Genomic DNA, 12,995 nt, shown 5'->3' with positions numbered 1-12,995 from the left:
CTCTTAATACCTACAAGATGAAGATATGGATTAATGTGTCATTTTCATACATACGTCTAATGGAGGGAAAGGGAGGCATATGACTTTTCTTGTGCCAGATGATTCAGTGCTCTTGGAAGAAGTATGCCTCTTGTCAGACACCTGCTCTAGCTTTCATAAGACGTCTTCTCCAGTGCTTAATTTACTGCTAGAAAAAATATTTTATGGCTTTCCAAAGTGATGTATAACCCTAGAGTTCAGGTGGATAAAACAATTTTTTTTCCTTATTCATCTTCAGCAGGTTTTTTTTAAGACTTCTTTGTATGTCTTTACATGAAGAGCTGTTGTGATGCTGCTGAAGATATGTTAGGATGTAACTCGACTTAGGCAGTCTGCCTAGGTATAGTTTTCAAGGTGATTCAGGAAATAGATTTGAGACAGTCTGAGGAGACTGCAGAATTTGGTTTCATTTCTATTGAAATGAAATCTAAAAAATATAAAATGTAGTGTAAAAAAAATCTGAAAAAGCAATCAAAACAAACAAACAAGGAAGAGACCTGTGCATAGAAAAATTTTTGTATTGCTTTGCACTTTTAAACTGTAAAATATCCTACAATTTTAATATGATTTTGAGAAAGAAAGAAAGAAAGAAAGAGAGAGTAGCCAGAGGCTTCATTTGTAATGAAAAAATCAAAATGTTTTGCTTTCAGAGTGTCAAAATGAGGCATTTGGACCTTTATCAGGGGTTTACCTTTTTATTTTTTCATAGAAAAACTTTATTGGAAATCAATGTGATCTTTGTTGTATTTTTGTTTTACTAAAATGATATTTTGAAATGGAAATTTTCCTATCAAAAATTTTCTTGGACACTTCATCTTTCTCAGCCATTTATTGTCTCAGCCATTCTTAGCTGAGAAACTACATCTTGTGTTTTTTAAGTGTCGTGTGGTATTGAAATCTTGAGACACAACTGTTAGAGCTGACCAGGATATTTCTCTTGCAACTGTTCAGATGATGGATCTTTTTCAAGCCTGATGATTCCTGTTTTTCAAGGGTCTCAAGTTAAATACTTTTTTCATGCTAGCTTTTATACAAAGTGTAAATTATTAAGTCTGACTCCAATCTTAAATAATTGTTCTACTCTATTGTCACCCCCGTGGTTTTGGAAAGTAACCCTAACTCTTAGGAGTTAACAGAAATGTCAAATTATACCTTATATTATGAAATACCAATCAACATTCTTTCATAACAGATTTCTCCCCCAGACAGGATCAAGTTTTGTGCATCATGCCCTTTATTTACAGCCTAAAGTCTTTCTGTTAGGACAGCATTTTAAGTCCCTTTTCTATTCTGGCTGCCCATTTTCCCTGCACTTCAGGCACTTAACCTATTGGAAATGTCTTGCTATCTCTCAAAGAAGGCTAAATTCAGCCACCATGTAGAAAAAATTCTGGAAGCACTGTCATACTGACATACACAGACAACCTCATTGAATATGCTGTGTTTGCTGAGGAAAACAGGCAATGAAAAAACATTATCTCACTAGAGCATCTGCAAGCTCGTCACTATGGATGTTCATGCCATTGACCTATGAAATGCTCTTGAATTTGCTGTTTTTGTTGTTGTTGTTGTTTGTTTGTTTGTTTTCACTATCTGGCACAGGAATCTATGCTATTTTTTATTGGTGAGTGAATGAATGGGGAAGATTTGTTTCTTTTTGTTGTTGTTTTCCATAGCTGAATGGAAGTGTAAATATACATGTATGCATAAATTTGTATATATGTATAGTTTTTTATGTATATATATAAATTTTTTCCATGAAACATTTTAATTAAAACTACTTCATTTTAATTGATTGATTTTTTTATTATTATTTTTTTTCCTTTTGAATTTCATTCCTGCTATAAGAACCTCTTTGAGGCTCAGGAGAAGGCATTCCCCTGTATCTTTGGTCTTTTCTCAGAGTTCAGTTTAACATATTTACACAATACTCAAGACAAAAGTAATTTTGACAAGCAACCAGTTTCGGTAAATGGGATAAGAACTTGCCCTCCTCCCACCACTGGTTCATTGATGAGGCACTCTGTGCTGAAACTGTGGGAATTTTACCTTTTTCATTCCCAACACTGATTTAATTAACAGGGATATCACTTCTTCCTCAGCATGCATAGTCATGTGTATCAGTTCAAGTGAAAATGAAGTTCTTTCTCAGTGAGTCTAATATTGGTTTCCCAGAAAGAAATAAAAAAAAAGAAGAATATTGAAGGAGGGGGAGAAAGGAAGGTCAGTAGAAATGAAAAGCTAAAAAATTTTAATAATTTGGTAAATCTGTGTTTGTTTACTGTCGCTTTGGAGGGCTAGATATAGCAGACCTTCATTTTTTCAGTTGGGACCTCTGTCTTAACTGAAATATAAGTAATATTTTAAAATTATTATTATTTTATATATTTTTGGAATTTACAATTATGTTTCTGAAAGCATTTCTAAGCTTCTGTTTAATCTTCTTTTTTTTTTTTTTTTTTTTTTTCACATTGGTGGCTAGAGATATTAATTTAAGTGATAAGTGTGATACAAGGGTGAAGATCAAGTTCATCCTATAATATAGTATGGGGGTAGGATGGTGTTAGGGCTGTGACTATGTGCACCCAGAGCACTTAGGCTTTAATACACTGGAGGTCCAGGAACATCTCATTACGTTATCTGCATGAATCACAGCATCATAGAATCACAGAATTGTCTAGGTTGGAAGAGACCTCAAGATCATCGAGTCCAACCTCTGACCTAACACTAACAAGTCCTCCACTAAACCATATCACTAAGCTCTACATCTAAACGTCTTTTAAAGAGCTCCAGGGATGGTGACTCAACCACTTCCCTAGGCAGCCCATTCCAATGCCTAACAATCCTTTTGGTAAAGAAGTTCTTCCTAATATCCAACCTAAAACTCCCCTAGCACAACTTTAGCCTGCTCCCCCTCATCTTGTCACCAGGCATGTGGGAGAACAGACCAATCCCCACCTCGCTACAGCCTCCTTTAATGTACTTATAGAGAGCGATAAGGTCACCCCTGAGCCTCCTTTTCTCCAGGCTGAACAAGCCCAGCTCCCTCAGCCGCTCCTCGTAGGACTTGTTCTCCAGGCCCCTCACCAGCTTTGTTGCCATTCTCTGGACTCTCTCGAGCACCTCAATGTCCTTCTTGTAGCGAGGGGCCCAAAACTGAACACAGTACTCGAGGTGCAGCCTCACCAGAGCCGAGTACAGGAGGACAATCACTTCCCTAGACCTGCTGGCCACACTGTTTCTGATACAAGCCAGGATGCTGTTGGCCTTCTTGGCCACCTGAGCACACTGCTGGCTCATATTCAGCTGACTATCAACCAATACTCCCAGGTCCTTCTCCACCAGGCAGAGTGGAGAATGAGACAATGGATCAATCTGAGATAAACTGGCACCACTTAGAAGCAGCATTTGACTTGGTGGTGGAGGAAAAACCTAGGTGGGCATTTCAGACTGTCCCAAAGATTCCCCTGGGCAGGTCTCAGACCTGTTGACTGGCACTACTTGTGTGCTTTGGTATGCTAACAAATATTTTCTGGGCAGTCCAGCTGTCCCAGGGACTCTGCTGGGAAGTTCCTGCTGCAAAATTGACCAAAGGTAAGGAGGTATTGTGGGTTGTCAATAGGTGCTATTCCTGCAGAGGCAGAGATGGTCAAATAGGATGGACTTTGATAAATAGTTGATGTATTAATAAAATACTTCTTACATGGTATAAGACACAGTAAAGATGGGTCATGTATGTGCTGGAGTGGTCACACAGGATCATGGCCCAGTGAGATACAGGAATTCATCAGACCAGCACTCCGGGGAGTCTCATCTGATCCAGCTGAGGATCACTGTAAGGGATCTTGCACTGGAGACTCCTGTCATTTGTCATCATTTAGATGGCAACCAACTGTTCAGGAGACTGGATTCCCATAAAAGTGCTAGCTGGATGCAAAGTGCCTAATAAATTAGGCTTTTGTTTTTTAACAAAGACTGCACATATAAATATTTCTGAAACAACTGACTGCAATAATATAACTGAAATAGTATGTTGTGTAATATAACTCCTAGTTCCTTTCCTGTTGTTTAACTTTCTGAATTTTTGTTTAATTTTTGTTTTGTTTTAATTATAAAATATGAATCTCTCTCTTTGTCATGTATTTTCTTGCATGTGAAAGCATGTTTCTGTCCTTATATTTCAGCCATGTCCCTAATGACCAGAAATCACCTTTTAATCCTTTCTTTTTTACAAACATAATAATGAGGTGTAAATATAATGTATTATATCAAGCTATTGACTATCATTTCTGTTCAAACCACCAGCTGACAGGAGATCTCCTACCTTAAAAGCAGTCTCCAGAGTAGAAATATAAAATCTTCTTTCTCAGTGGTTTTGAAGCTAGACCAAAAATAATATGCGATGTGACAAATATGGGCATGAAGATGCAGACACTGTGCTCTCAGAAACTGCATTCATCTTGGGGTGCTGACTTTTCTTTCCCTGTTCTAAGCAGATATTTTGATCTTTGCCAAAAAGGTGGGCTAATACTGTCTACTAACGAAAAACTGCCAAACTTATCTAATTAGTCTGCAATGGCTTTTTAGTACCTCAAAATTCTTGAAAAGCAGTTAGAATTTGAATCTAAATTACAAAATGCTGTTTTGAATCAGATTAAATACAAAGGGTGTAATTTACCAGCTGCTAGTGCTATTGTTGAACTTTTCAGACAGTTAGCATATTTTGTGAAACCAATACAAAAGAAATACAACTTAGTGTATATAACAGAGCGTAAAATCCAATTGGTGTCTTTTGATATTAGGTGGATTTGGTACACTGGAAGTGGATATCCATAAATTGTTCTCTGCATTACAGTAATGAATTGGCATGAACCTTGTTTAATTTGTGTTTGTTTTTCTCAAGTAATTTTCCTTTCTCTTGTTATAAAGGAAAAGTACATTTATAAAGTAATACACTCTAATTATAGCAGAAATCTGTTGACTGAAAAGAACATTACATGGGACGCATTCATTTTAAAGGGTGATTTATTTGAATATATTTAGCAGGGATGTTGTCAAGAGTGTTTTGTTTGTTTGAGGGTTGTTGTTTTTTACAAGCTATTTTACTTGGTTGGATAAGCCCTAGAGGAACATCTTAGAGGACAGATGGACAAAGGACAGTGAGAGTCCATTGTCAGAATCTAGCTTTGCAGAACATGGCCAAATTGAACAGAAACCTTTGCACATACAAAACACAGCATTTTTATTTGCTTGTTTATTTTAACCTGGCATTTGACTAGGTTTTTCTTTATGTCATCACATTCATATTCTATGATTCTATGATCATGATCATTTAAATGAGAAAAAGACAGATTAAGGCTACATGTACATGGTTCTTCATTGCACCCTGCAAACAGACATAAGTGATACATCCTTTCTGATATAATGTGTACACCCAGGTGCTCACCTGATCTTTTAGGAAAACATTTTTTTTTCTATTTCACAACTAATAAACAAAGAGTTAGGAAGTATTTTATACTTACTGCCATTACAAACCACCCAAAAATCAAACTCTGTGTCTGAGAGCATTGTCCAAATGCTTCTTGACCTCTGGCAGCTCGGTGCCGTGACCACTGCCCTGAGGAGCCTGTTCCAGTGCCCAAGTGTCTTCTCAGTGAAGAACCTTTTCCTAACATCCAGCCTGACCCTACCCTGTCCCAGATCCATGCTGTTCCCTCGGGTCTTATTGCTAGTCAGCAGAGAGCAGAGATCAGTGCCTCCTGCCCCACTTTTCCTCTTGAGGAAACTATAGTCTGCAAAGAGGTCACCCCTCAGCCTTCTCTTCTCTAAGCTGAACAAAACAAGTGACCTCAGCCATGTCTCACCCTCTAGACCCTACACCATCTTTGTTGCCCTCCTTTGGACACTCTCTAATAGTTTTATATCCTTCCTAAATCGTGGTGCCCAAAACTGCACACAGTACTTGCTGTGAGGGTTCATAAAAAAAATATTGGCAATCAATGGGACAACTTCATTTATTTATTTGTTTATGGAATCAATACAGCTGACATCTTTTCACACATCACAGGGAAAAAAACAAACAAAAACTCTTAAAGCAAATCATTGCAGTCTGGAATTATAACCATTATTTGCAGTTCTTTGTGTTGTTTTCCTGACTGCCTCTTTTTCTATCATCTCTTGGCTTTCTTGATCTGTTTTGCTTCTGATGCTGTTGGCACAATAGAAGTCATACTTTTCTCTGCTGTCAGTACTAGTAGCTTCTGTATCATCATCCATCACTGCTAGCAAAGTACCTTTAGGTGGTAAGTCTTGAAGTGAAGATTTGTCAGGCATTCATTTGCTCCCAAAGTTTTCAGAAGTAGAGAAGGGCAAAAGCCAGAACTAAAGTCTACTATTACAGACAGAAAGTGTCTTGGAAAAGGAAGACAGCACAGATGTATTTTGCAACTAGCAAAGAAAAATCTGTCATTAACTACAAACTAATGAGATTAGAATAACAGGAGGCCAAAGGAATTAACTTAAAATGTGTTTACCAAGGAAGCTAATGTGTAATTTCACAATGGATTTTACAAGCTCAGCGCAGTCATCATGCTTTGGGCAAGCTGGGATTGTTAGCTTCAGTATTTGTTTTAATATAAGTTGCACCTTAACAAGAAGTAGACCTTTTGGAGGAAAAGATGTCTGTCCTTGCAGTCCAAGAAGCCCAGAGTTCTGAGCACTTTGTAGTTATTTAATGGGTCAAAGCTAGTGCTTTTCCTAAATTATTTTTGCATCACTGTTTTTCCTTAGAATAACATGTATCATGTTTGCCACTAAACTTGATTTGTTAGTGTTGTAGTGTGGAGCCCTCTTCCAGGCTATAACCTAGCAAATAGTGGACCACCTAAATGGCACAGAAGAAAAGGTAATTCACATAGAGAACGTGGAAGGTATGCAGTCTTCAGACCATCCCAAAGGAGGGCATTTCCTGACATTTCTCAGCTTACTGAACAGTGACGGATAGGCTGGTTTAGCTGCAGCAGGTTATAATGGCCTCATCTGACAGATGCCTGCCATGCTTGGGTTCCCAGCAGACAAGGATGCACAGACCTTAGCTCATATTAGTTAAACTGTCCGTGAGGTGGGTTTAATAATCTCTCTTATGTCCTGCTCTGCCTCCTCTCTGTGTGTGACAACTTTCTAAGCAGTTCTGTGAAGTCATTGAAGGACCAGAGATTTGGAACTTGGTGTCTTTTTTCCATCACTGTCACTTTCCACCTCGACATGGTGATTTGTCAAATTGGGATGGATGTTCTTATTAAACAACAGGATTTTGAAGTCATCTGCCACTTAATGGAGGTGCACCATAATGCTCCAGATTAATGATATGGCTTCTAATAACACACGGCATGGCCTAGTTTGTGCCTGTTTGGCATTGCCTTGAGCTGCAACTGTGCAGTGCTAGCCCTCCCATGCAAAGGTATTCTGAGAGCACAGCACCATTCTTCGGCACAGATATTCCTCCTGGAGAGAACTGTGACAGGAAGAGAAAGGAGATCTGGGAGTAATCTCCTCAGGCCCCTATGCACTCATGTATATTATCAATATCTCACGGTAATATTTGAAGAAATACACTTTGATGCACAGCAATGGTACAGGAAATTTGATTCGTCTGTTGTGGCCTTATTCGGTGCTCCTAATTATGCATCTCTGCAGTGTAGAATATGTCACCAGTTGTCCTATGTTTCCTTCATTTATTGGGAAGAAATGGCCACAATTAAATTTCCTGATTTTAGATGACATTTTAGTCATGAAAACAATAATTACACAGCAATGTATTTTTCTTCATCAGTTCTCCATCTCTCGAAAGAGCTTGTAGCTCAGAAACATGTATGTGTGTTTGCTTGTGTGAGTCCTTCTTTCAGAGCCCAGGACTTTCTTAATTTTGTCTTCTTTCAATGAATACATTTGACAACGTTTCTCCTCATATGTTTTCTCTTCAAATGGAAGGTATAAAACTGAAACTTTATTTCTGTGAGAAATACCCCAGGTTAGTTTTTCCTTCACTGTGCTGCTTCATATTAGAAGATGGTGCTCCATGAAGGAGGAAGCAGAACCAACAGCTTGTGTATCATAAGTATCATCCTGCATATCATCCTGCATATATAAAAGCCAACATTTCATTGGAGGACTGCACCACTTGCTAGCCATATTTCTTCCATCTGAAAACAACTGCTTTACTGAAAGGAGGATCCAGTCTGAATTGTATAGAGCATGGCTGAAATGATGGCAAAGGTTCTGCTCTTTTGATTTCACAGGACCCTAGAGCTTGGAAATTATTAATATGGAGGTGGCTTTTCTCTATTACTATAGAAACAACCTATTCCACCATACATATACATACACTCTTGCTATTCATGCATACCCTCCCTCCCCAAAAATGACATAATTACTAGAGATGTCTTTAATAAATAAATGAATTTAGGTTGGCATTTGTACAATTTCTGTCATAGATTACTAGGGCAGTGACTCCAGATGCTTGCTGCTTTTGCAATGTCTCTGAAACTAATTGGTCTGGGACTTAATGTTAGAGGATCTTCAGAAATATCTGACCTTTAAAATAGAATTTTGGATTCACAGTAATCTATTTCCTGAAATCCTGAGTAAGTCCATAGAATTAACTGACAGAAATGATCAGAAGTGGACATAGGTAAATTCTTCTCATACTTCTGTCTACAAAAGAGAAAGTAAAATTGCAGTCCTTCTTACAAGCTGATACATTTCAAGCTCTCAGGTGTGTATAACATTGCTGCCAAAAATGGCAAGTCTTGGCTGCATCCCTGAAAAGGAGTCACTGGAGGAAGCAAATAGCCTATGTCAGCATCACCAGTGAATGTATGGGACAAATGATTATCACAGAGTCACACTTCAAGTCTAATGCATAAGAATTAGGCCTGGGACTTGCCTCTTCTCATGCCTATTAATGGCAGCCTTGTCTGCCACAACTGTATGACTATGGAGTTTAACATCCTGAGAGAAGTTAGCAAGTTAAACAGAAGAATTACAAGCCTTCAGAAGATCAGATTTTGGCCTGTTCAGGGACTATCTTGTCTGGATCCTTTGGGAAACTACCCTGGAGGGTAAATGAGGCCTGAGAGTGCTGTTTAATCTTCAAGAGCAAACTCCTCAGATAAGAACAGCTCATTGCCAAGCTGGATAAAACCAAGTTCGAAGGAGCAGTTACTACAGTGGAGGGCAAAAAGGTCTGCTATTCATGGTGTCCTCAGCAGGCTGAAGAAATGGAGCAGTAGGCACTTCATGAATATAACCAAAACCAAATACAAAATCTTGCACCTGGGATGAACAAACCCAAGGCAGTAGTGCATATCAGTGGCCAACTGCCCCCAAAACAGCTCTGTGAAGATGGTTAAACACTGGAACAAGTTGCTCAGAGAGGTGATGAAATCTACTTCCTTGGAGATGTTCAAGACCAAACAGAACACAACACTGAGCAGCCTGATCTGATCATAACTGTTTAAGCAGGTAGTTAGACTAGATGCTCTCCACAGATCCCTTCAGACCTAAATTATTTTATATTTCTACAATAACGACCAAGTTCTATTGCTAACATATAACATTGAGAACTATTTTTAATAACAGTTATTTCCCCATTCTGTGTTTTAATACTGTGTAAATCTTTGCAAAGTATGTTCTCCTAAATTCCCATACTCTGCAAACTGATCCATCTGATCTCTATGAAATTTTATTAATTCAGAAAATTTAAAAAGCACTATATGACTGTTAGGCAAACATTAATGCATTTAAAACAGCTAATTAATTCGGATTTTCATTGTCTTTAGTTCACACATTTTTGAGCCCACCTGCAGTTGTGCTTTCCTATTACTTCTTCATTTTAGTTTTAAACAACAATTTATGACAAGAAAGGCTGAAAATAGACCTATCAAAATTTAGACTTGCCTGACAATACTGTGTTATAGTGCTGGTATGAACTATGAAATTATCTCCCATTGTTCCTTCTGCTTGTCAGTGTAGCATTTAAATTCCAGAGCTATTTCTGCTTAAAATTTGGCAACGGATTATAAAACAGGACTTTTTTTTTTTTTTTTTGGTGACATTGTGTATCAATCCACATCAGATTTTCTATTATTCCCAGCAGCATTTCTGTATGCTGCCTTTTTTGTGTTTTTCATGGTGAGAGTAAAATACAGATTCATGCTGAGGCTAGAGGTTTTGAAACCTTCCAAGAACAATCAACTCAGTCAATTATTGTTAGCCATTTCTCTAAGGGGCCAAGCTGAGCAGTCCCCATTGTGTCAACCACAGAACATGAGTTAACATCTTGTTATTTTACACAAGAAAGTTGAGAATCACATCCTAGCTCAAGCTAAAAGCCATGAAATACGGTCTTTATTGGGGGGACTCAAAGGGAGAAAAACAAAGGAGGTGCACTGACATGTAGTTGAAGTCTTCACTGTTCTTCCTGAACGTGCATAGCTACTTAGTGTCCATATACACAATTAGTACCTAACAGGGTATGTAGGAATTGTATTTTTTCCCCATAAATGATCAGCAGTGGAGTAACTTGCAAATTGTTCATGTTTCTCCATAGATAGACAGTGGGAAAGTTGTGTCCTGTTGCCTTTGTGCAGCTCATATGCCTTAAAATGCACATCTAGATGTATGCTTAATTTACCTAATACTTCATAAAGTTCAAGGGAGAAGTACCTTGCTGTCTTTCTCTCTTTGTCTTCATAACCCTTGCTCTTCATGCAAAGCAGATAAATTAATCCTGTGTGGTTGTTGTAGAGTGATGCACTTCACTTGTAAGAGAGAAGCAGCAATATGTTTCGTTGATATAAGATGGTGATTTGATGAAGTTAATGGTAAATTAAGACAGTGGTTTAAAAAGACTCAATGGCAAGGTATGCTCAGTTATTTACTGCATAGAGGACAGGGTCAGATGAAATTGTCAGGAGAGCCCATTGAGTCATGAGATTCAGAATGGACCCTTTTGCTTTTCAAAGGAGTTTAGGTATCACTGGATCCAATGTTAGTCCCAGACTTGGTCAACAGTGTATGTCTAAAAGACTATGTGCACGATCAATCTGAAATGTAAGTTTGCAAAGTTTCAGCAAGCTATTAGTGCCTTACCGAGGATCTCTAATAGGTGAGGAATCTCTCATCCTCAACGAGTAATCTTAAGAGGTGCCCCTACTCAAGCAGAGACCCTAGCAATCCTAGCATACAGCCCACTGACTGTGGAGGGCGCTCAATGGGCTCTGGGTTTCCCCCTGTTTATGGGGTGAGATAATGGACTCAGTCATATTTGCATACCGACCATATTTTGGTTGGCACATGCTCAATTAGCCCTTGACTATTGTGTTGTTTTCTGTCTCCTCAGAGTCTAATCTGAGCTGTCTGCAGCTGTCTGGTTATCACTTGAGCAGAATTATGGGTGAAAAGCTCAGGTGTGTGGGGGAATACACCATCACACCCCACCCCGTGACTAGAGTCAGTGGGGGATCGAGAAGCAGCTATAGTCATTGACTGCAAGTGCTCACAGGCCTTTCTGCTGCACCATTTCCAGAAATTGAAAGAGGATAGCAGTTCCATGATGTGATGAAAATCGCTAAAATGCATCGTTCACAGAGACCTAGGAAATAGACCTATTACTGACAGTTGACATAATATTACTTGCAACTCTCCTGGAAATCCTGGCCACAAAAGTACAGTTTAAGAAACAGTTTTATTTTGAAGTCTGAACAGTTCAAATTCCAAATATAAATTATTTCTAGAAGTGGTGCTTTTGATGGAACTGAAAACTTTTGATCTAGGATACCTTTTTGTAAACACAGCTTATGTTCTAAGTGTAAAGAAATTTGGGATATTTTTGTATAATTGTGTTGTAGTCTGTCCAATGACATCTCTTCCCACGAGAGGTAATAATCATGCTGTTGATCCTGGAGGACAGAATAACTTGCTTTAGTGAAACAATGCATATGGTATTGCCATTCTACCTACTAATATGAGTTATTCTTTCCTCCTTTTAGTTTCAGTGTATATGTGACTGCATTCCTGGGACCTAATAGTTTTGATATGGTTTGGGCAAAGCATACACAGAGAATGAGGTACGGATATGGTTACATGGCTAAGAAGTAGATCTAGGTGCCAAACGCTTGGTTAGAAGTGGAAGTCTGACCACAGTTAGATTTTTATGGAAATTTGTAGGACAAGTGGAGAGCAATAATTGTATTTCTGTATTTTTCTTTTCTTGATGCTTCTGTTATACAGGGCAGCTTTTATGTCCCATCTGAAAACTGCATGCAGCATGCATACAAATGGCATAAGGACCTCTGTCTTCTGCTCTTGAATGCTCAAAGAGGACTTCACATGTACTACACCCTCATAATGAAGGAGATTCCTGATTTACCACAGCTGAAGTTGGGTGAGAGAACAGACATTTTAAATCACTGAATATAGAACATTGCTGTGTTTTCAATACACAGTTTAGTACCAAAATTCTTGGGCTGTGTAGAGATTTTAGAGGATTTTTCTCCCTGTTTCCTGATTAGTGTTTATTTTGGCACACAGTTAAAGACTAATGCTTTCTCTGCTTATGAAAATCCTTTTATAGGAACTGAAGGTTGCCTGATGTGTAGAGGGGTAAAATGTTCTGATAAATTTCTCAGAATACTTGCCTCTAAATGGTATTTGGACTCCATTGCTTTCTGAAGATTTTAACTTCCATTTCAAAATCACCATGAGATCTGGTGAAGACTGTAGTAATTTTTAATCCCAACCAAATTTGTTCTTTTTAAACTGAAAACAAAAATCTGAAAGGTGATATGAATGTTTATGAAATGTGCTCCATCCCCTTGCAATGCACTTCTCTGCCCATATTATAATTGCATTTGTTTAAATAGATTTTCTAGTTTTTTTGGCAGAAACATTTTTAG

The 12,995-nt window shown here is 38.2% G+C and overlaps 1 protein-coding gene across 4 annotated transcripts in view; it reads left to right on the top strand.

Moving 5' to 3' along the window:
• The window catches only part of FAM135B (family with sequence similarity 135 member B), a 285,977-nt gene that overhangs the window by 232,866 nt on the left and 40,116 nt on the right, over positions 1-12,995 (top strand). For all 4 annotated transcript variants that reach the window (XM_084510349.1, XM_084510350.1, XM_084510351.1 and 1 more), the window contains one exon: positions 12,331-12,484. In XM_084510349.1, the coding sequence (XP_084366475.1) occupies positions 12,331-12,484 (154 nt within the window). The remainder of the gene's footprint in view (positions 1-12,330; positions 12,485-12,995) is intronic.

This window comes from Aythya ferina, assembly GCF_964211825.1.
Source record: "Aythya ferina genome assembly, chromosome: 2".
NCBI classification, from domain to species: Eukaryota; Metazoa; Chordata; class Aves; order Anseriformes; family Anatidae; genus Aythya; species Aythya ferina.
This window is presented reverse-complemented; position numbering and strand designations above follow the sequence as displayed.